Source organism: Plodia interpunctella, chromosome 17 (genome assembly GCF_027563975.2).
Source record: "Plodia interpunctella isolate USDA-ARS_2022_Savannah chromosome 17, ilPloInte3.2, whole genome shotgun sequence".
NCBI lineage: Eukaryota > Metazoa > Arthropoda > Insecta > Lepidoptera > Pyralidae > Plodia > Plodia interpunctella.
The window spans coordinates 8,437,875-8,462,507 of NC_071310.1; the positions used below are offsets into that span (position 1 = coordinate 8,437,875).

The 24,633-nt window shown below is 36.7% G+C and overlaps 1 protein-coding gene across 8 annotated transcripts in view; it reads left to right on the top strand.

Moving 5' to 3' along the window:
* hth (homothorax) overlaps positions 1–24,633 on the top strand; it is a 282,966-nt gene that overhangs the window by 143,309 nt on the left and 115,024 nt on the right. For 4 of the 8 annotated variants that reach the window (XM_053757907.2, XM_053757911.2, XM_053757909.2 and 1 more), the window contains one exon: positions 3,416–3,514. In XM_053757907.2, coding sequence (XP_053613882.1) covers positions 3,416–3,514 — 99 coding nt within the window. The remainder of the gene's footprint in view (positions 1–3,415; positions 3,515–24,633) is intronic. The other 4 variants (XM_053757910.2, XM_053757913.2, XM_053757912.2 and 1 more) reach the window with 1 other exon arrangement.

A 24,633-nucleotide genomic window follows, 5' to 3' on the forward strand; every position in this document is an offset into this window, starting at 1 on the left:
AGGGAAATAAATAAAAATAGATTTAAATAAGGAAAATCCAAGGATCAGGATGTTAATGGGAATTCAGCTTTGAATGACAGATCACCAGTTTTTGGCACGGTGAAATGTCCGCCATTTTGTTTTAAAACGGAGGTCACAGATTCCTTGAACAAAATTTAATAAATTGTCACGTTCCTGGCGACTGTCCAGATGGCTTCGACATAGTGTACTTCGCCCTTTGGCACGTAGATAGATCCTAAATGGAAATTATGGATCATTGTTGGATCTTAAATTCGACAAGTTAAAATACTTAAAAATAAGTCTTAAAATACAGAGAGAACCGAAAATATGTACAAAAAAATAAAGAGACCTTCCGACAGCCAGAGTCCTGTACCAGGGGCACATAAAACACAGGGAGTCTCTGCGGACCAGAAAAACTCCGAGTGATTTATCGTGAGAAGAGCGACATCTTCTCGGCTCGCCTTTATATTTCGTCCGTATGTGTACAGGTAACTCCTGGCAGGTGCTGCTCCATTGGTATCCGCTGTCCTAATATTATTTATGTCTTTCTTCGGAACGCATTTTTTTATTACCTGAGCACATGTAAAAAGACAGATATTTTATAATAACAAGCCATTTTGTTGTTTTACTTTCAAATAAAACATTGTGAATAATGTACGGATAATAGTATGGATTAAATGCTTGCAATTAGCCTAACTTATGTTTAACATCTAATTTAAACCCACCACATAATTATCAACACCTTATTGAGCGAAACAAATAAAAACAATATAGTGTTTGACTCTAAAGTCATTTCATTGTGTCAGCAAAAAAAAGAACCGTTTAATTTTGAGGAAATAATGAATACCATAGACAATAAAAACATTTACGAGTAAAAAACGCAACAGCCAGGTGAAGTGAACAATAACAAAATTTAAAACAAAAAAGCTGGGACGTCCGCGCCCTCTACACTTACACCAAAACAGTTACAATGGAATCGAGGAATCGTTAAGACGATAATTAATAGTGATTATCGAGTAAAAATAATTGTAGGTTTCTTTAATTATGCCCCTCTCGAAGATCTAATTTCCGATTCACGCAATCACTGTTATTATAAAAATCTGCTGTTCCTTTAGAAGAGTGATAGAAATCAAAATATTTTTCGAGGCACCAATTGTTTTAATTCGAATTTGGAACGAGAAAAAAGAATTATGAACGTGTAATTGGTACGTTCAAAAAGAGAACTTTAGCATTGTTTTCTATGTTTTTTGAAATTCTAATTGGTGTTTAATGATTGGTTGGCAACGCTGAATTTGTAGGTTAACTCCATACAGGCTTACCTTGTTTGTGTATGAACATTTAAAATGACCAGGGGCCTTGAATAATTTATAAACGTGCTGTTAACTTGATTCTTACCTGAAGAACGGAAAACCCGTTATGGTTTAATGATTCAATGTTGCAAAAATCCGATTATAATCAATATTCCATAATTATTATAACAGATCGGTTTGCATAGCTGACGTAAACAAAATGTCATCTAAATACGGAACAATATGTAGGTTGACCTTAACATTTTTATTAAAATGTTTATACCTCCTGAACATGAACTAGACCAACTCGCTCCATTAAAACCATATTCTCTGAATAAACCAAGAGAAAACAGGTATAAACGCCATAGAACATTCGGGGGCAAAATATGAGAAAAGCCTTGTCACACGAGCTGAGTGTAACAGGCATATTTAGACAATTTCCCTAACAAATCCCGCGCAAGGGGCTCGCCCTCATATAAATAATATAACGTCGGCACCTCTCCGAATACTGGAGGTTATTACAATTTTTCGCGTTATGAATATCGTCGCTAGGAGCCTTTATATCCCCGAGCGGGGGAGTCACACCTCAGCAATTTTACTTTAATTCTTATTTAGAGTGCCGCCTTATTTCGGTTACAAGATTTTTAGTATTTGTTTATGACGTTAACTTGCGCCTTCGCGATGGGGCCGTTTTCGCTTCTTCCAACGACGTAATTTTACTTTATGGATTCGAGTTAGTTCTTTACTTGGGGGATGTGAAAGTGTAAAAGCAACCGCAAATTGGCTATAAGATGTAATAGGAGAGGTACAAGGGATAGAAGAAACGAGACAAAACATTCAAATGAAGAGAGGTCAAGGGCTTTTTTTTTTTTTTTAAATCGAATGTTCATTCCGACTCGCGCTCGCGACGTCATCGCTCCACTATCAATCATGCATGCACCATTGCGCTGCGCGAGCTTTTGTTCGAATTACGAATTTCGAAAAAGGAACATAACGCGAGAGAAAATTATGGTGGTTGCGTTCTTTTTAAAATTTGAATTTGGAATTTACCCCCCGCAGTGTTGCCCGCTGCATGCAACAAACATACTGCTCTGTAGTGTAATTATCGTTCAATTAAAGAATTAAAAAGAGCAACGTTATTTTTACCCTTCGTTCTTTAACCTCAGGTTTGTTTTAATCAACATAATTATTATTTAAAAAAATCTACATGATTATTTTTGCTATTGTAAGGGTAAAGGTGAGCAGAATAAACAATGGTATGCAGTGTGACACCGTTAAAAAAGTAAGAGAATTGCTAATGGTGTATGATATTGCCTCCCCTTATTTTTAGGGTAAGAAAAGATTGGGGTGGCAACACCTTCGTTCTCCCAGGAGGTATTTTTTTAGTCGTGTATTTTTTTGGCGTTTTTTGCGTAATGATGCCGAGGTCCTGGGAGAGTTGGAGGAATCCATTAGATAGGCGGGAAGAGCTTAATGTAACATTTTTTTTTCTTCGGAATCGAAATCGGTTGAAAAAACGATGTCGCACGCATGTGGCCCCGAGGACATTAGTACGAATTGTAATGGCTTTTTATCGCGACCTACCGATGAGGGGGGCGGTAATGGTCCAAGAACTTTTGCTTAGATCCTAATAAATAGCCATGGAACTTTTAGATAATCGAGATATCCAAGAATAGCAATTAAATATGTCCTTACCTTTGAAACTAATATAAATAGAGCTGTAACTATAACATCATCATTTTAAATCACACATTCAGCAGTAAATAATCGGGTTATTGATATATCATTTTCAGATATTTATACACAATACCAATTTGTATTTTTTTTTGCGTCCCACTGCTGGGCAAAGGCATCCCCTTCTGTCTTCTAAAGGTCTCTATCCCGAGCCATTTGTTGCCAACCACGCCGAAACCTCTCTAAATCATCCCGCCATCTAGTTCGTGGTCATGAAAATAATAAATAATATAGCAAGAAAATTAATTAAGTACCACAATAAACTCATGAATACTTTGAATTTGACTCCTCTACCAATATTTAAAAAAAGAATTTGGAAAGTATTTCTTTTTAATCAAGCAATAACGGTACCATAAAACATTTGAATTTAGAACGGAATTATTTTGTTTCAGGCAAATGGTGCCCGTCGCGGCGCGAGTGGTCGTCGCCGCCGGACGTAGCGCGGCGGGTGTACTCCTCAGTGTTCCTGGGCAGCCCCGGTGAGTACCCAGGTAAATATGCCGGCGGGCAACGCGTCTGGAGCGAGTAGTGTTCCAAATTCGAACTGAGCTGATTTTGATTCAAGCTGGCCAGGTTTTTGGAGAATTTTAAAAAACTGGTCAATTACATTATTATACAGATTTCTTGTTTATTCTTTAAGCTGTTTCAGTTCATTTGTCTTTGGAAATATATAATTTGCAACATTATTCGCCCCTACATCATTTTTAATTATATATTATTTAAAATTCTAGATATATACACATTGTAAAATAAAATAGGTACTTGAAGTAATCTTAATTTGTCCAAAATTACCGTTATGCAAAGACAAATGTCAAATTGGATCGATTTGAAAATGTAGCAAGCAGCTCAAATAAATATTCTTTCAACAATACAATCAATACTTCTAATGACCTGTTGAAACAGCGTCTTCCTGTCAATGACAGATGTCAATGTCACCCGCGAATTTGGACTCTATGGTTTCCGGAATAGTGATGCGCCGGGGCTGAGTCGTGTGGCCGAGTGATGTGCGATTGTATCGAGTGTTTTGAGTATCGATTGCGCGCAATGCAGGTGACAGGCCATCGCTCATTGTTATCGCGAAATCTCACTACAACCTCTCTGGTACAAGGTCGTCATTTTTATCTCGCAAATTCTGCGCATGTATCTTACAGTGCATTGGCCAAAATTATTTTCATAGATTTTATTCATGTATTGATTTTTAATTAATTGTTAATCGTCGCACTAACAACAAAACTGATCCCGATTAAAATTGTAACAAAAACATTTGGCTGTATTTTTTCCGAAGTTGTCACTGAAGTTTATTCTCTAAAGAGTGGAGCCGCAGGTCACAATAAGTCTTAACATGTCAGCGCAAACTTTCCGGACTGTAAATTTCTGAACACATGTCAAAAATAACGTTGTAATACATACGCGCATTAGTTATCGACCGACAAAAATGGCCGTTATACATATTTTCAATTAAAGAACAAAGACCAGCAAAATAATAGTCAATCAATCTTATTAATCGCCAACCATTAACAAGCATAATAATCACGTCACTATTAGGTACCAAAAAATTATATAAGTTGTACCCACAGCTATAACACTCCAAAAATAGGTACATATCAAACTCACTCCCGACACCATAACGCCATCTATCGGCAGTTCGTAACAAATGAACCGTATCGCAACATCAATCAAAATTAAACTTTATTACATTCTACTACGGTTATAATTACAAAGACAATGGGAATGCACTTGCATCATTAAAGTGCTAACTTTGAAACAATAGCTGTCTTGTTCGTACTTGAGCTAATATCAATCAGCTATCTCGCTCTTGTTTTCGCGTCAGAATCATTGCCCGTTTCCATTAGAATATATCAATTACATGATGCATACTGGATATTTTCATATTTTGTTGTCTTCAGATCAGGCAAATGTGTGAAAAAGTTGAAGAACGAACATTTCATACATGGATTCATTTATCCGTAATTAATAAAGGCATAACGATAATTAATACGTGTTTCGAAAAATCAAATAAATATACTTCTCAATTTTAATCCTAGCAACAAAAGAACTGTTCTCAATAGAAATTGTCGCGAAAAGTCAACAAAAACCGTGATAGAACGAGAGCTTATAAGAAAATCGATTCCGCCGTCAACTGAAAAGGTTCCGATTGTCGCGAAAGAGCGCGCGCGATCGTGTCTTTACGACGTGTGAAAGAGATAAAACAATTCCTTATGTCGCTATTCTTAAGTCGTTTGCGCGTCCGAAATGGCACTTTACTCGCAGACATTAAGGTCGCAGTTTCATTGTTGTGATTGCGTATTGACGATTGCGCGGTATCGTATCGGTAAGGTTATAACTTCATTAGCGGTGTTTCTGATTTGATCCTTGCGTTCTTAAAAATAAGGTCGTTATTTGTTAGTGTGGGAAGGAGCGAATTACGGTTAGGTGTTAAATAGACTGTTGCTATGGTAACGGAAGCGTTGGAATGCTCGCCGCCGTCGGGAGTTGATTCGGAGTTGCCTGCTCTCATACGTTTTACCCAAATTACTGAACAATGAATGTCATCCATATAATATTAAGGATCTCAATGTCACTATAGCTACTTTTAATTTGAAATATGAATGCAGAATAATTTGTTAAACGTAATGTACATTTGAGTTTGAATTATATAGAAAACTAAATTAGTATCGACGTACAATCCTTTGAATTAGACCTGATCGGGTTTTGAAATGATTCGCGAATATAAATGAAAATCTTAATAAAGACTAATGATTCTACGCTTGGCATAATGATATCAATTCAAATTTCGAATAAATTCAAAATTAGAACTCGACAAAGATGGCAAGCGGCTGATACGTTGGCGAGAGCGAGTGAGCATTAAATTGCTCAATTTGTGCTTCGTCTCATAAGGCGCGTTCCTTTTTCAAAAATCCAATGAGATCGATCGTTCGCCATGTCTGCAAATTAGACCGAGAATCGTTGTTCGTTAAAAACTAACAAGAGCTAAAACATCCTAACCGACAAGCTTTAACAAAACAAATTGGTTTTTATTACAGACCAGTAAGATTGAGATTCTTATAAGGCGCAATTACATTTATATGAAATCAAAGCGTGCCGCTCCACTGCTCAAATGCATTTTAGTATTACTAGCGGTCTCGGGGCATACATTTCGCTTGAACCTTTAATGCTGGCTCCACATTATCGCCGAACGCGAACGCGAATGCATGAAAATTGCGTAGTTTATATGAGTGCTTTTATTTGCCTCAATGAAAAACAAGCAATGTATGCCGCCGAATCCGAAAAAGTTCGGCGAACTTCTCCGCGATAGTGTGGAGCCGGCATTAGAGCAGGCATAGTTCAAGCAGTGTTCGCACGGTATAATGGTTTAAATCTAGTTTTAGGATATATACGCACCAATGCTTTGGTAGTTAAGAATACTGAAGAGTATGGAAAAGAAAAAGTCGAAAATACCAAAAGAATCTTGGTTTATGAATATTAGGTATATTGTTCAGTGGCAAGAATCTTACCACTGCGCCACCGAGGTCGTCAAACATATATATTGTGTAGAGTCAGTATAGATTTGAGTAAAGCCTGTGTCAGTAACAGCGGTCATTGTGGAAAATGTGAAAAAGTCTTAATATCACAAGATTATGGACAATTACAATTATTATCACTATTATTCCGTTTAACGTACTTTTTTTTATGCGCACTTTCATAAAATGCAGCTTTCTTTTGAACACACGTAAAATTAAGTCGGATTTAAAGTGTTTGTTTGGTTTTTCTGCCTGTCAGCCAATTGAATGATGCAATATGTATTGTTTTAAATAATATTACCAGCTTCGATTATTGTAAATAGTCGTGCATTGTTCCAAAGATGCAGCAGCAGTGTGTTCGTCCTCCAATACGAAAGCTTTAATATTATCGGTGTAATTACTAGGGAATTTGGATAACACACACAACGGTTTATCTTGGCAGGTGGTGATGGATTGATTTTGACATTAGTCTTCTTCCTATCACACACTTCTTCTTTTCCCAGTTTCTTCCTCAGCTATCTGAGCTCAGGGATCGCTAGGGTCATCGCGGCTCATTCCATTCACACAATGCACACATACAATTCAGCTGACAAAATGAAAGCGCAGCTTCACTGAACTTCTTCATGTCTACTGATTAAAAATTCATAAACACTCATAATGTTCAGTCATCTTAACGTGGATTGGAGCAGTGGAGACGTTAAGATGGCCTTCCTTATGGACTGATAGAGATGGGTCATGGCCTGAAATTCTTATACTTAACACTAGTAAGTATGAATTTTCATACAGCTTCAACGTACGCGCTCTAGAGCTAAAATAGCTGTTCTAAACCCAGATGAGGTACAGCGCAAATTTCACTTTAGAACAGGTTTTTCTTGAGTTAAATTGCGCACACTTCTTGAACAATTTAAATAACAGCCTACGATACTAGTGGCGTCTAAACAAGACTTAAAATGTTGGTCTGTAATGGCCGACGATTGGGAAACGATACGGCGTACGGCCCAACATGGCTTCAAACTACCGTATTATTTATAACCAGATATAATAATGTATACACGTGTTATATTCCACGTAATCACACTGACACGATCAAAGCTCTTATATCAACAACGAGTATTTCTAGTTTCGTTGATATTTCACCTTCCTGTACATATTATATTATATTCCATTTGGGTTTAAAGGAAAAAACAAATCAAATAAAAAGATACAAAATTTCAATAAACATTATACCCAATGTTACCCGAAAGCTATCCCATAAGAGTTCGTTTATTCTTTTAATGTTTTCCTTAGCGTACATCTCGTGCTTGCGATTATTTTCTTCTTCACCTTCTTCTTGACGTGTCGAAATAGCTATTTACTGCTAATGGTGTTTAGATACATATTTTTTAAAATTTTTGATACGCTCTTCTTCATCAATTTCCTATTTATAAGGCTCGAAACAACTAATGCCTTTTTGTAATGTAGTTTTCTACTCTTCTCAATATCTGGCCATACTTGTATCACTTTTGATACACGAATGCTACTTTCATGCTACATGTTATACGTATAATACTAATTCTTTATTTTGAAAGAAATCTTGTTAAAATCTTATATCCCGTTCGTGGCCAGTGGTCTGCAATGTAATTTGTTCATTTCACTTATACTGTACACCGCGACCCGACCCCGAGTGGTATGCGAGGGCCGATTATATGCTAATATATCGAATAAACTCTCGATTATGTTAACGAGTGTCAAAACCGATATGCGACTTCTCGATAATATTGTTAATTATGGCGATATGAACAGCGAATGCGGCGATAAGACGCGTCATGATTACCTCGCAATTATTATTGAGTAGCCTCTAAAAACGCAATAAACTAAAGCAAACCCACGTCTTCATTAAAAGCACTAGCTTATCGTTAAAATCGATCTCGTTACGAACAATGAAACCGTCGAAACAAAAACCGGCCGAGCGGTAAACGAATACGAGAAACGTAATCGGGTTGAACGTCGCACCAAATAAAATAAAACCTCAATCAAAAATCTAAAGGCATTCGGTATCATAACCGGAGCGGTGCGTCGACCTCCCGCCATATGAAAACACGACCGTGTGGGTTACACGCCCGTACGAAAAAAAAACAAAGTATAATAATGTAACGCACTAAGTATCCGTCTTAAAAATACGCCTCGATCTCTGTTGCGCGCGTCTTGTCAGTGATATACTGCAAATGGAACCTAAATCTTTGCGGATGAAGGTTGAAAGTTGGTAACACTGGGGAGAGGAGTCCTGGCGAGGGCCGGGGGGTGGCGGGTGCGGCGCGCGCGGGGAGGTCGGCGGTGATGGATGGCCCAATCAGGCAGCGTGGCGGTGCCGGCCGCGCTAATCGCGCAGTGCGCCCTCAGAGTCGGACGCACACACGCGCACTCACACGCCGCGGGGCTCCACAGATCCTCGATATCACAACCTTTTCAGATCTACCTATCCATAAGATGAAAATAAGCAACATTTATGTCGTTTAATACAGTCCATTTTTGGCATTAGCCGAAAAAGGCGATTCTGAAAATGTTTTCAACATAATTTTCAAACGTCAGCGTTTTTTCGATGGCGGATATATAGGGAAAATCGATGGAAACCAGCCAGGGCGTGCAAACAGACCAGTTTGTGTGAACATCGTATTTACAAGCGGATCGATAGCCACCAACTGTTGTAAACAACTGGGAAAAAACTCCACCCTAAGGGCTATTAAACGCCACGTGACTAATTTCGGGAGCTGTCAGGAACAGCGCCGGCACGTGGTTGTGTTTGCTGGTCTACAATCCTTCACAATGCGTGTATGACTAAACGTTTCTCTTCGCAGGACCATTGCCTTAGTGACAGACCTTCAATATTCGACCTTAAAAGTAAAATGAATATAGGACCTAATTTCTTGCAGTGGTATTTGTCATAGTTGAGGATCGTGGCCATTCTATCTATCTATAGCCTCTATTATATCCAATTTTATACGTAAGACTCTTACAGTCTTTTCCACTCCTAACGTTCTTTGGCAATCGACATCCAATTTCGCCCTTTCGTGGCCATTATGTGCAAACACAACGGCCTTCATGACTAATCAAGTGATTGTCATTTCTATCTCCGTTTCACACACCAGGTGATAAATCATGAACCAGAGTGCAGGTTTCCTCACGATGTTTTCCTTCACAACATGGCTTGTTCAACCTTCCTGAAAGTTTTATACACAATGCACTAGAATAAGTCCTGCTTTCAGCTGGCAAGGTCGATTTGGTATCATCATCAATTAATTTAAGAACTTTGTTCTTGTCGGTGGAGCATTTTCCATCTAATTCTGTCCTCGGCCACCGATTTCACCTCCCTACACGACACGAGCTCTGCCTTCTCTTTTATTTCACCTAGGAATTGCCCTTCTTGGCTTTCCTTTCCTCTTCTTGCTTCGATTTTTCCTTCAATCAGATATTTCATGAGGTTGTCGAGTCGTATAAGTGGGCCAAAACATCTTTCCCCTTCTTGTCTCTATTGCGACTTGGTATTTATTGAAATACTCTTGTCAGATGGTAGTGTAATCTTAGGGTAGGTTGGAGTAGAAATAGGCAGTTGTATAATAGTATAATTGATAAGTAAAATACAGACCTGTGAACAGAATAAAAAAAATATATAAACTATAGCACTAAATCACTGTAAAATTTTGAACACTTTTCCGAAACATATTAAAACACTTACCCCTCAAGGGTCTATAAATAATTTAAGATATTTTATTATTTATATATTTTATTATTATTACAGCGTACGTGTGGTACGTGCCGATATCGTTATGGTAATGAATGAGTCAAAATGTGATTTCAAAATATCAAGTGGAACAATAATTTCAAATTTTGAATTTAGAATGAAAGAAATAAAAATCATGCCAGCGCGCACGCGATATGACTAAAGAGGTCATAATGCGTGGCGTTACACTCTCTTTTTGACACTGAATGACATAGGTGCGTTTTGTCAATTTACTCCTGTCAAGCTGATTCGCTGTTTCAGTTTCGAGTCACACTGACACTTGAAGGTCGATAATGTTTGTGTCATTTAAGAATCGATTTTGGATAGTTTAGTTGTTTCAACAACGTCATTCCGGCCCGTCTCTGCGTCGCTCGGGTAAAAACTATAATTTAAAAATTAGCCGATGTTACTCCTTAAGGTTTCGTCTGTATTCGTGCCAAATATTATCAAAATCGAGTCCAGTAGTTTTTGAGTTTATTAATTGCAAACAAAAAAACTAAAAATACAAATCTATTCTCTTTATAAATACTAGTATAGACTAGTATGGAAGTATGGATTCAATTTTTTTCCTGTAAACAGTAAATACTGTATGTCAACAGTTTCCCACTAGCCGTCCGTATGGAGCTCAGATAAAAAAAATGTTAATAAATCAACGGACATTGCATTTTGTCCTTAAGAGTTCTTTCTCCTAATCCCGACAGAATTGAAACGAATCTAATGAAACGGGGATACGAAAAAAAAAACGAACTCAATCGGGGCCTCACAATCATTTTAACTTTTTTCCATCCTTCGCTCTCGAGGCGTATTTTTTTTTTTTCGATTATTTTTAAATCTGTCTCTCGACTTGTGTGTTTTTTTTTTTCTTTCTTATTGCCTTTTCATAAATATTTTAAAATCGGATTCAGTCAGGACAAGCGCATCGAATGGATTAGAATTTAGATATTTTCGGACCGCGTAATTTATGCCCCTCTTTTTTGAGATATGAATAATAACAGTCAGAGAATAATCTCCGTTTGCTATTGGCGATGGAACTTGCTAACTGTGTCTATGACTTATTCTACAGTAGAAAATAACATAAGAATAATCATTTCGAGTGTGCCATTGCTAACACTGGTGTCATTTTATTCAAGTCGCCTAAAGGCATCTGACATGACTACTTACCGCCATCTAGTGGCAGGTAGTTGCATACACACTAGTGAACTACACTGTCCACCAATGTGTAGATTTCCTCACGATGTTTTCCTTCACCCGAAGCAAGAAGTTTTAATTTGAATTTATACAAACTCATATGGCACGAGTAGGATACGAACCTGAGACCTTTCGATCCACAGTGTAATGGTTAAGATCCACACACATCTTAACCATTACACCACCACCGTTTCATAATACGAATCTTTATAAAACAGGAGCGCCGTCATCTGAAATCTACTGGACGGATTGTTATCAAATTTGTTACACGGGTAGAATATAACCTTTATATTTCATTTTATATATTTTTAAGACGTGTTTATGTGTGATAATGCGTGTTGTAACATTACCAGAGTTACTATAATCTCCTTAGCATTATAAAATAATGAATCCCCCAAATAGGTGAAGAACGTAAGAACTAAAAAAAATTCCCCGAGATTAGATTAGATCAGATATCCACCCGGTCAGCAGATGGTAACAATCGTGTGGCTTATTTTAAAACCCATTTAGATCCAAAAACGAACCAGTTAAATTCCAATACAAACGAAGCAACCCATAAAGTACCCCAAAAGTATTTGAAGTATGCGCTCGTTTAAAAAGTCCTTAACGAAATTATTAAAAATGAACAAAAAATGACCACTCGATGATTTACCGACGTCATTTTCGACAGGTTGTAGTATTGCCCCATCGAAATTATAGTAATTTTATGAAATAGCTATCTACTTACGATGAGCGTTTGGTGAAAAAGTTGTGGTACGATAAATAACGGGTATTGTATAGACAAGAATGTTTTAGGAATGTAAATGATTCAGGCTTTGGTTCGGTAGCCATTGCGTCTCTCGGGATGCCACGGAATGCTATTTAATTATGATTTACTGTAATCATGTTACTAAGGGATGAGAGGCCTTGGCAGCTGAGAGGCTACAACGGCATTCTCGAAGAGGGTTGACGTCGTAAAATGAAAATACCACTAAACAAGACAATCGTAAGCGCAAGTAGATATAAATTATATGAAACAAATTGTATACAAGCTAAATTGAGTAAGCAGAGTTCTCACAAATGATGTGCTGTGTGCCACTCTATCTTTGAACTTTTAAAGTTTTATTTGGGATTTCTGGCGTCACAGTCAGAAAGCATCAAAGAAGCAGGAAAGCATAAGGTCAACAGAGAGCTCTGTCCTTGGGCTCTGCTCTCATTTTACAACGGAATAAAAATGTTCATTACTTAGGTACCAAATTTCATCATTAGGTTCGTGATTTACAGAAACAAATTACCTACTCGTATATACAAAATAAAAAATCATCTTTTTGCATTCTTCCCGCCATTCCACAGCCTGAAGATAAGATACGGAACCCACGCAGATCCAATCTGGTGTCTATTCCATAAAATTGCGATTTGTATCATTTTGAGTTTAGATAAAGAAACCTTTTTAGATATCCCGTCCGCTGAGAACCACAAATATGGAGTAAACAGAGTCGAACAAGGACAGATAAAAGACCAAATTGGAATATTTTTGAAATTCGAATGTCAAAAGTATCGATTATTTTTTGACAGATAAAAGACCGAAATTACAAAAGGATAGATAAAAAAGAATTTAAATTCGAATGTCAAAAGTATCGATTACTTTTAATATTCTTTCTAGGTTGGTTACTTATGTACCATCGCGTGACCCTATGCAGATTAAGCCGCATACCGCGGTAATAGAAGCGAATGCAATGAATTTGTATAGGTGGATGTGTTGATGACTGTACATATGACTTTCGCATTACATTAGTAGGATGTAACAGGAAATTTAGTACGTTAAACTACTTTTATATTCACGATTACCCTTTATTCTTCGAAGGCGATTTCACCTACACACGACACATTACATTACCCAATAACTTTCTGTCTGCAATAACTTTACATCGAAATAAACGCGGCTTCTTATTCATAACCGGCCATTTCGAAAGTAAGCTTGTAAAAATCGCGAATTTATATGAGCCGGGCCCTTAGGAGTTTTAATATGATTTCTTATAGCAAAAAAACTCCTTATTAAATAAACTTTGAAACGAAAATTACGCTTCGATCTGATGCGAATAAAGATTGGGATTTGACAAGATTAAAATTGTAACTCAAGTTTAATTCTGACATGCGTCTTATTGGTTTTTTGCAACATAATCCCGACATTGAGACGCGGTGTTCGCTTGAGAAAAATCAGGAGACAAATTAAATAGCTTGTAAATATATCGCACAATTCACTACTTACTTACCTTACGGTGGGGAAGTAAACATGACAGCTATATTCCTATTTTATATAGCTATTTTTTGGTACCCAAGATCGAAAGGTGGTGGGAAATTTGGTAACTTAAGATCTTTCCCGTCGGTTTTCAATTTCGAAGTCCTAAAAACATAATTATATATAGACTATACAGAATCGCTTTCTGTGAATGTGATGTCTATTTGTACATTTATTATTTTGTTTCAAGAGTACCCCATGGGTAACACACGCACATAAATCAAAGTGAATGTTTAAAACGTAATTAAGAACATAATACGCCTGAACTTTTATTATTTATCACGCAAAAGAAATAAAATAACTTCTCGCTGCGATTTTGCAAAATTGACTTCGTCTTCATAATTTACTAATATTTTAGAAAGTGACAATGATTACAGCTAAATACTATCTATAATAATATTATAAGGAGAAAAGATTGGTATTTTTGTTTGTAATGAATGAAACTCAAAAAATTCTGGGCCGATTTTGATTAAAATTAGCATCGAGAAAGACGAAACATTCAGAAGTAACATTTATATACTACTATCCTACCCTACTAATATTATAAATACGAAAGTTTTTGAGGATGTATGTGTGTATGTTTGTTACTCTTTCACGCAATATCTACTGGCCCGATTATTATGAAATTTGATACACGGGTAGAATGTAACCTGGAATAACACATAGGGTACTTTTTCCCCCGAATTTCCCACGGGAGCGAAGCCCAAGGTCGCAGCTAGTTTATAAATAAAATAAATAAATAAAAAACACAGACCTATATGTGTTTTTTATTTATTCTGTACAAGACAATGCCAGCTTTGGAAGAAAAGCAAGATTAAGTTATTGACTTATGCACCATAGCAACGGATAGGTTTCATTATTATCTACCTACTGCATGATTTATGTAATTTGTCATTTTGCAATAAAAAAAAAAAAGAAAAAAGAAACGCGATATTGATACAGGCATGAACGAATCACACCGTATTGTGAATCTGTGACAGCTGGAAAAAGAAAAAAGTGTCATGGCCGCCTTCGCGCGTTCCCGCCTCGCTGTCAATATCCATTCTGATTGCGGGCCGCTCGTAAGTTTGATAGAAGCAATGGAAGTTTAAGTAAATAACTGTATAATGCGTGAATAATGTAATCTGTGGGCACGAAGATACGATCTCTTGACGTATTTTTTTGACAAATGACTAATTGCGGCAATCGAGATAGGCTCTCGAATTTTTGTCCGCCTCTCTTGAGTTTTATCAAATAACTTTTTAAGAAATATTCCGTTAGGCACTGAATGCCTCGCTAATGAGTTGAAAGTTCATATTCTTGGTTTTATGTGTCTGTAATTTGATAAATTGTCGAAAGACAATTTTTGATATATGCAATTTTTTTTTCATTAGTATTTTTTGTGTATATTTTTTATGGAATTTTTTTAATTATTCAATTCAAAAGTTTACAGAAGTGTATCGGCAACATACTTCGTCAAAAAAAAAAAAACGGTGTTTAAGAGACAATAAATCTTGTAATCAATTTGGATCTCATACTTAACTGAATAAACAGTTACTTATTATTTTTATAGCATTAATAAATATTGTGTGCAAATGACGGAAAGGATTTTAATCAGTGTCTATGATTTTACATTATATTTTGCTATCAATTTCCAATCATGCATTTCGCACATAAACTGAGAAGGTAGACTATACTTACAGATAATTTACCCACAAGTGGGCCAGGCGTAGCTGGCAACACCGTAATGCTGCGATCACGCCGCCATTACTGGAGATTACTCTAATGTAATGTGTCGACAATTTGAAATAATCACACCAGATTACACCGGTGTATCCGCTGTGCAGCCATTTTAATCAATACCTAGTTGAATCGATGGATTGCGTCACGACGCGCACTGGAAATTAGTGTTGGGAAATTGAAGTTCAGAGATGTATTCGACTTATATTGGAATGTCAATCTTTGAAGACCTCGGTGGCGCAGTGGTAAAGTGCTTGCCTCTGAACCGAGTGGTCCCGGGTTCGATCCCCGGTCGGGTCATGATGGAAAATAATCTTTTTCTGATTGGCCCGGGTCTTGGATGTTTATCTATATATGTATTTGTTATAAAATATAGTATCGTTGAGTTAGTATCTCATAATACAAGTCTAGAACTTTGGGGCTAGCTCAATCTGTGTGATTTGTCCCAATATATTTATTTATTATTTATTTTATTTATTTAATGGTTTTCGTATCATTTATCGATTGTTCAAGCTTTGTTTCTATTAAAACCCATTAAAAACAGGCTAGTCATTACTATTATTTATTTTATTTACGTTCATAATCGTTCATAACACATTTGACGGTCAATTTCCCAGTAGTAAGTTAATTAAATGGCTGATAATTAATTATGGACAATAGCTATAAATGTCATTTTTACGAAACCTTGGATCAAATAGAGAAAAAGGGATTGCGACTTTGAAAATTTTGAAGACGAATAGTAACGACGCGTCGCGAGTTTCGCTAAAGTCTTACATTATATGATCCATAAACTGTAGTCTATGGCACTTCCCCTGTTTATCTGAATGAATGAATGAATGAATGAATGAGGTCTTTATTATACAGTACACCATATAAAAAGTGCCTGCTAAGTAGTATAAAAAATATTCTCTGGTTTGAAATATATTTACGGTTATTGATATCCAAATCGTTTTAAATTAAATGCGAGCCCGACAGTTAACAGATTGGTTTTAAGCACGCACTTAGCGGGCGACAACCGCACAACCTTTGCGGTGATGGAACCAACTTGTTAGGGCACTGTAAAAAGTGTAAATAAAACTGACAAACGAACGGACAATAAAACAAGATAACGAGAGCTAGCTAACCATAATACTTGGCGGGTGGCGGAGCGTTGCGGTCTGCGCGACTAGACGCAACCACAGCCGTTTTGTCATATCGCTCTCGGGAGAAATTAACATCTTTTTGTTGCTAAATATAGCTAAATCGATACATCAGTTTGTAACACGATTATGAAGCGGACATTGACAGCACTATTCAGATTTATCGATTTAATCGACGTAGTTCCGCTATTCGTCGGCAGATGGCGCAACGCGTCTACGAGAAATGCTCACGACTTTTTGAATTTGGAAAAATGGAATACAAAATGACGACTCATTTGGAGTATAAACGCCAATTTAGGCTTGGTGTGTTTCATGCAAAATACATGAACGTTACCGCGGAAACAATCATCCGAAGGCTGTGTGCAGTAAACGTAAAAATATAAGGCATTACGTATTCGGGGAGTCTGTAATTGAACATCGTATGTAAATGCGGCGCGCGCCCGCCACCTCCTCAATATTTATAATGTCCTAGTACCAAGCAGGTGAAACTCGCATTCTACTTATTGTTTACATGTTGTTGCTTTTATCGGAAACCCCTCTTTTTTTATTGAGAAGGTATGTCGCACACAATATTTCGCTATTAAAAAATAAACTTTTATTGAATTTGTTTTGAAGATTTTTGCTTCAATTTATTATATAAATGCGAAAGTAAGTTTGTTTGTTGTTACCTCGTCACGCTCTGTCTACCTATTCAACCAATCTTCTTGAAATTTGGCATATAATATGTAGTTTGAAGTATGAAGAAGGACCTAAGGACCTAAGTTACCATTCATCCTGGAAAAATAACTGTTGCCGTGGAAATATACGCGGGCAAAGCCGCGGGCAACAACTAAGTTATAATAAATTGAAGCCATATAAGAAATCTAATTGGTGATTTGTTTCACCTAAAAAGGAGCGCAAGAACGAGACGGCTATAATTTTATTTGCTACTTTAACGACTTAGCGGAAAGTCCGTAATAAGCATTTTAAAAATAAGAGGAGTGTCTGTATGGCTGGAACGAAAATAGCTTGCTTCAGCCAAACTGAAGATTATCTTAATCCGTTGTCAACATAGTCGCAGTGTAAAGGCGTGTTTTCAACATTTTAAAACAGCACTTTATACAAGGAGACTGATGCATTTATCTAGTTATAAACATAGTTTTAAAATGCAAACAAACATTCCATTATAGCTTTGCATCGAAATTAATAAATATTGTGTTCGAAATTGCACAGATGAAAAAGAAAAATTAATGTTTTCGTGCTTGACAAAAACGGACTATTCGAAATTCAAAAAATAAACGCCCTGTGATGATAAAACGTTAAAATCAATTGAGTAATTGTGAATAGTTTTTCCAAATTCGTCACAATTATTTCACATGAAAATATTAAACATATATCAAGTTATATGTTAAATATATATGTTGAGATGTCGATTGTTCAGATTGAGTGTTCTAGATATATCTAGAACACTGTGTCACCACCACTTTCTCAATATAGATTTAACAAATTTTTTTTCTGCACTCCGAATTTTTCACAATTACTTCAATTTGTAAACATACAATGAAATTTTAAAAAGGAACACTCGTACCACACGCACATAAACCTATGGCGTCTTCTAGCTATATTGTTGTTATAGTTATAGTTACAGTTGTTTCTAAAAACACATTGAAATTGTTAAACTTGTCACATGCAAACCTAAAAGAGAATTTGCAAATTAATAGAGCGTAGTGAGCACTCTCCTTAATATTCCGCCGAACTGTTTGTTAGACGAATCAAATAAATCTCGTGGATTCAGCATAAATTTACATTTTAACTCGACGTCCTCAACATTTAGCACTCCATAAAGTTGGAACAAAAGAGTTGAGGCCAATCAGTCGACTACAATGCTCGCTCGTTCGAAATAAATTACTTGTCTATAAAATATTAGCGGCCAGTGCGTAGGCCAGCCATTGGTTATCGCTTTTTGCGTGACATAATTTTTAATTTTATTTTTAGAATGGCTAACTCCGTCAATATTACGTACCTAAATTAAAAAAGAATTTATTATTAATTTCAAATTTGTTTTGTTTCTTGCTATTCTAAAAAATTTAAAGAGTAATGCCAATCATGTAATATAAAACTGTTCAGTCAATTCTTTTGCTTGACGTGGAAAGCTATAGGCGTTCGAAATTCGAAAATTCGTTCCTTTACACGACGGACGTTCAATTAGCTTTACAAAAGCAGCGGTACTGGCACCGTGGAATTTCAGGATCGTTCGGAAACGCCATCGGTGGTGCCGTAATTAAAAATAAACGGGCGTGGCGTCGGTGTTTACATTTTTGAACGCAGTCTGTAGGGTTGCCACCGCAACGCCGCGGCCGCCACGTTCACTATTTATTCGTTGTTATTTTTGGCCACTATTTAAAATTCAGCGAATTCGGCACGTCAATTATTATATATTCCCCAGACTGTATCTTGACAAAAATCTCGACATATCATGGGAAACCATTTGGCCAATACAAGAAAAAAATATAATTATTCGCAAATAGGTAACAAACAAGGTAGTAACAAATATATAGGAAATAATGGTGCTAATCCTAAAGCAATACGAGTACAAATTTAAGAACAGAACACCAGTTTGCGTCACCGCTGAAACATCCGCGTCGCAGCGACCTGAGGTGACGCGATCTCGGCTCGCGATGTTGACTCTCACTGATTGATAGCAATATAGCCAGTGATGACTTCACTTTGCTCTACAGAAAAAGAAACGTTCCATTCCAAATTCAAAAGTGGAATGAAGAATTCACTGTTTCTTTTTAAACTGGTGGAAATTTTAGACGTATTTATAAACAGCCAGTGTGAACTGTAATGTTAGTTTTTATTATACGTTTTGCTAAACTAGTTGCAAGAACTTATAAACAGCGTAGGAGTGCAATATTCGACTCAATATAATGCTTTAATAATTTTAGAAAAACGTCGAAAAGTGCCTGTGACTAATTACTGAATGAATTCTTTGGCTTTGACTCTAATTGTAAATACTAAATTATTTACACACATGCAACGCTTCTAAGAAGTTTTCATTGATAGTTTTGAAAATTATTTTCCTACAAAATTTGATTATCTGTTGCGTCAATATTTTGTGTATCGGCGCGCGCGCGTCTATATTTAATTTTGCGTCAGGCATACGTTACCCGCGTAACGAGGTGGGCGGCGCACGACACTTTGTTTTATCCCGCTTTTTGTCATAGCTCCCGAGGTGGGCAAACTCGTTTATATATCTCCCATTACGCCCACAACACTTCTTTATCGAACAGTAACAACATTATACCGCCAACAACAACAACTCGTCCAACAAACGATAAATAATAGACGGACTTAATTAAGCCACCGTTAACAGAGTACTAGGAAAACATAACCTACAGCAATTACTATTTGGCCGGCCGCTGGGCTTATTACGCGGCAAATATATATTCGCTTATTTATGGACACAAGACGCGCGCTCCAAAAACGCTTCCACATCAATCCAACGTTAATCCCAGGATTATTTGCGAAATGAGCAAAACTGCATTTAACGATGCGACGCGGCGCGCGCAGACCGTGTTTATTTTAGTCGAAATAAATGATTGCGAATACCTCTCTCGCGTTTATGACGCCCGCGCCTCTGACAGTAATATTTGTGTTGCACCTGATTTATTCCACGCCTACGGGTAATGCTTGTGCTCTCTCTATCGTAAAATGCTCGTTTTACGACAGGGTCAGATAATGACCGCTCGCGCCGTCTCTAACGGCTCAATTAGATGTAGTAGGACCCCGTTCGAATTTCAAATGTGACAGTTGACAGCTGATGACAGAGCGTTCTGATGCGCGTACAAATAAAATTTGGCCCAACACTATAGTTGGCAGGGGCTTGTATGTTTTGGCGCGGATAAACTTTGTTTTTAGCGGGATCCTCCACACCTTTGCCAAGCAAATTGCGACTTACCGTAGCAGTAATTTCTCATTTTCGTCACGGATAGATATTACTAAGATTTATAGCGCATAATACGTTTTTTTGAATCGGTTTAGCATTCGCCGGGTGTGCACTGCGAGGGCGATCGTTTCTGATAACATTTCGGTCACGTCCTTATTCAAATAACAATTAGCTGCAAGCTAAAAGATACAAAACACTTCGGGCTCAGTGTTCAGCTCGCGTATCGCATGCAAATGTATCTGAAACAAAAAAATGATGGTTACACGTTGGGCGCCACTTTTCCTATGTATACGGAAGTTGAAATTTCGGTATAGTAAACATGAAGGATATAGGGAGAAATTTCTTGGGTCATTGTGGCGTTGTCAATAATGAATAAAGAATGTGGTTTCAGAATGATTCCAAATTTTGCCGCTCAGGATAAAATCTTAGATATAGTGAACTTGAATTGACTTCATATGGACATAATTCGCTGCCAGTTGCCAGATTCGTACCCAACAGCTTTACAGTTTGCATGTTACGTCATCCACATCAAGAATTTACCGTAACATATACAGAAAATTATTACGAAGCATTACTTCACTGTTTGGAATCTTACCCGATTGAGTGATTGGTCGTGTTTTAATTAGGAACCAGATGGGACTTTATTACGAGGACCCTAAGAGCTATTTTAAGTACAGCTTGTTAAGCTTGCGATCCTATCGCGGCCGCCTTAGTTGCCTCAATATCAAATGATCAGTATATGAACACAAAACAGTGAATGTATAGAAACATGAAAAAAAACATTTTCAATAACATGTGATTTATTTTTGGATTGTTTCAAGGAAACGTTAATTATGTGTTGCTATTGTAATTTCACTGCCTTACTAGGTGCTACCTTAATAGGTTCGGTGGTTTTTGAATAGTTTCCATATACTTATAGTATACCTACACTCACTCACGTATCACGAAATCCCGAAAACTACTGAGCCCATGAAGATGAAATTTGGCAAGATTAGATTGTGAATGTGATTGTGATTCAGAAAAAGATCATTTTCCATCATGACCCGAACGGAGACCTCTCGGTTCAGAGGCAAGCACTTTACCACTGCGCCACCGGGGTCGTTTTGTTTATTAAAAAAGTAGATTTACTTCTCGATCCTGTTTATTTTGTGGCCAGTGTTGCCTCAATATCAAATGATCTGTGCACAGGCCGATGACATCGTCTGGTTTTTTGATAATATTTCCTTTACCTTTTTATTCTCTTTTTGTTATTAATTTACGTCTTGAGATATGAGGTGATGCACAGTACAGGTACACAAGTAAAATCGGTTTGGCCAACAGAGAAACGAACAGAAAAAAAGTTATTTATAGCATAGAAAGTTTTTTTTTTGATGATAAGCAATTACCTCAGTCCACAACAGCAACCTGATAAGAGTCCTGATGCATTGCCCTGGTCATAGCCTTGGGTATTTTGCCACGGTACTAATCACACTGTCTCTCTCACCCTTCTAATCTGAACACAACGACGCCGCTGTTTGGTTGCTGAATTAAATGAATAGCTAGAACATCTAATACAAAAGAACTCCGGACCTAAGTCTAAAATAAAAATGTGTCTATGAAAATCTTTCGGATTATTTTTGTTTATGAAATCAGACACGACTTTTTTATTTTGAAACAAAGTGGACAACAATAAATAATGACAATATTCATGGACAAACCAAGTTTACCTCAAATTAATCACCAACGTGTAGGTATAATGTTACAAGTGGGTACCAGGCGATCATGGTCGCAACGGTGTTCATAAATACGCGATATGAGAGGCCGCACACAGCGCTCCTTGGATTAATGCACTCCTGGTATCAACCGGTTGTTTGTACCAAGTGCGTGTTTCAGCCGTAAGCGATCTTTCCTTTTCTGTATAAGAAAAAAAAAGAACTACTGTGCAGAAAATTCGATAGAGACACTATTAACTCGATGGTACTTATTAGCAAACTAAAATCTTAAATAAACAAATACTATAAATTGTTAACACTGAGATGGATTGGTCAAGTGTGAGTAGTGGTGAGTCGAAATCCGCAATGGACCCGTGTCACCAACTCCGTATTGGTGGATTTAAACGAATGCAAATACAAATTAACATAAAAGAAGAAAAATACGTCTACATACATAGCCATTTACAAACTGTTCGAGTGTGAGATACTGGCAGTAAATAAAATAAGTACCAATTTCAAAAACCGAACGCTAAACGAAAATTCTCAATCGAGGGAATGACTAGAGTTGCTAAGCCCCCTGCGGCAACGAATTATTGAGGTACCTAAGTTGGCGCGACTTATTACGCGGCGCTCCTTATTCGACGCAAGCGCATACTTTATGAAGTCTACCAACAGTTGTCGTGAATATTAATGCTGAGATTCAATGTACATACATATAAAAGCTAATTGCTTCTTAGAATTTGCATAGATATAACTGGTAGGCTTCGTATTTAGTTTGGACTTCTTTATTTAGTCGTGCCATAATCATAACCATAAGCTCTATGTAACAAAGTAGTGTTATTTTAGTGACGTCGTGTCCCATTGGGACTTAAAAATGTCGTTTGATAACATCGCTGAAAGAAACACTATGGATTTAATGTTTTGCAAAATTAAAATTTAGCGTTTACCACTTCACAAGATTTAGAGTGTTCTTTAATTTTTTTTTTTAATTCACAGTTTTTAAAAGTACATATTTTCGAATTGCTTTGTCATCTGATTTAGCCAGTGATAACAAAAGTGATTAGTTACAAAATGACCAAACACAATATCTTGGGAATTCTGTCACCGAAGTTATCGAGAAGAGTCATCATCTGCCTTCAACAATCATCTTTTCTGGGAAGAAGAGGAATGAAGAAGCGATACTGTGCCACAAGAAGAAAAATATTGTCAAAAGTTACTAAATCAGTCGAAGTCGTCGTCCTAGCCGAAGTAATCTTTCTACTTAACAGAAATAACCATTCTCAAATGCAAAATGTTAATATTATAAACTGGAATATTAACTAATCTAATCACAGCATTGAAATTCCCTTTACGTCTTCATTTATTTGCATTTTAATGATGTTACGAATCGGGATTCGAACCCGTGGCCCTCGTCACCGCCATCCGTCATAAACGTCACTTACCACCCACCCCGGGTGCAGTTTAACCCCATTAAATTATGCAGTCGGCAGATCTAAAAATCGAATGCATCACTGACGAAATTGTATGCCATTCGATTTAGATGGACGTATGAAATATTGCTAGACGTCATACGTCATAAATTAATTAAAAAAAAAAAAAACAGATAACAATTTTAGGAATTTGTGTAAAAGACGGAACATTTGAAAGCATAAACACATTCTTTTTTTATTATTCAAAACTTTATTTACCAAAAGACATCATTTTGAAATAAAAAAAGCTGCCAATTAATTTTTTTGAGATTGAGATATGAGATGAATTTGAGATAAAAATAAAATGATGATCGAATCGCTAATAAAATTCAGGTCGAGTAACTATGACCTGAATTTTTTTAGCGATTTTGAAAAGAATACACGTCTAGCTTGTATTATTAAAAAACATTTTTTCCGCTATAATTTTCTTATCACTTTATTACACATTAATTTCACAGTCTTAACCTACACAGTTTAATTAAGAGTAAACGATATTTTTATTAAAAGGCCGCCGTGGGCTGCAATTAGTTGGTAATTATAATAAAATCGGCTCGTTCTATGCCATTCATCGAAGGTTCTACTTCGTGATTAGATGTTAATTTAAAAGCGAACTAAACATGGCCTAGCCTGAAGGTGGTTACGAAAGACGCTCTTATTTGGAGCTAAATTAAAGTAATCACTACAAATACGTATAATTGCATACGTTTATGGACAGATTGAGTTGAAGTTGGTGAAGTGCGGGGTAAGTGTGTTGGCCCCGATCGCATATGTTGTTTGTCGACCTGTTTGAAATGTTCTATACTGAATGCGAAACCTTTATATAGTGTCGATCATTTTAAAACTTGAGAATTAAGTCGTATGTTTTTAGAAACCTGATGTTTCTAACGTGATCCATAAATCTGTGCTGAAAATAACGGTGT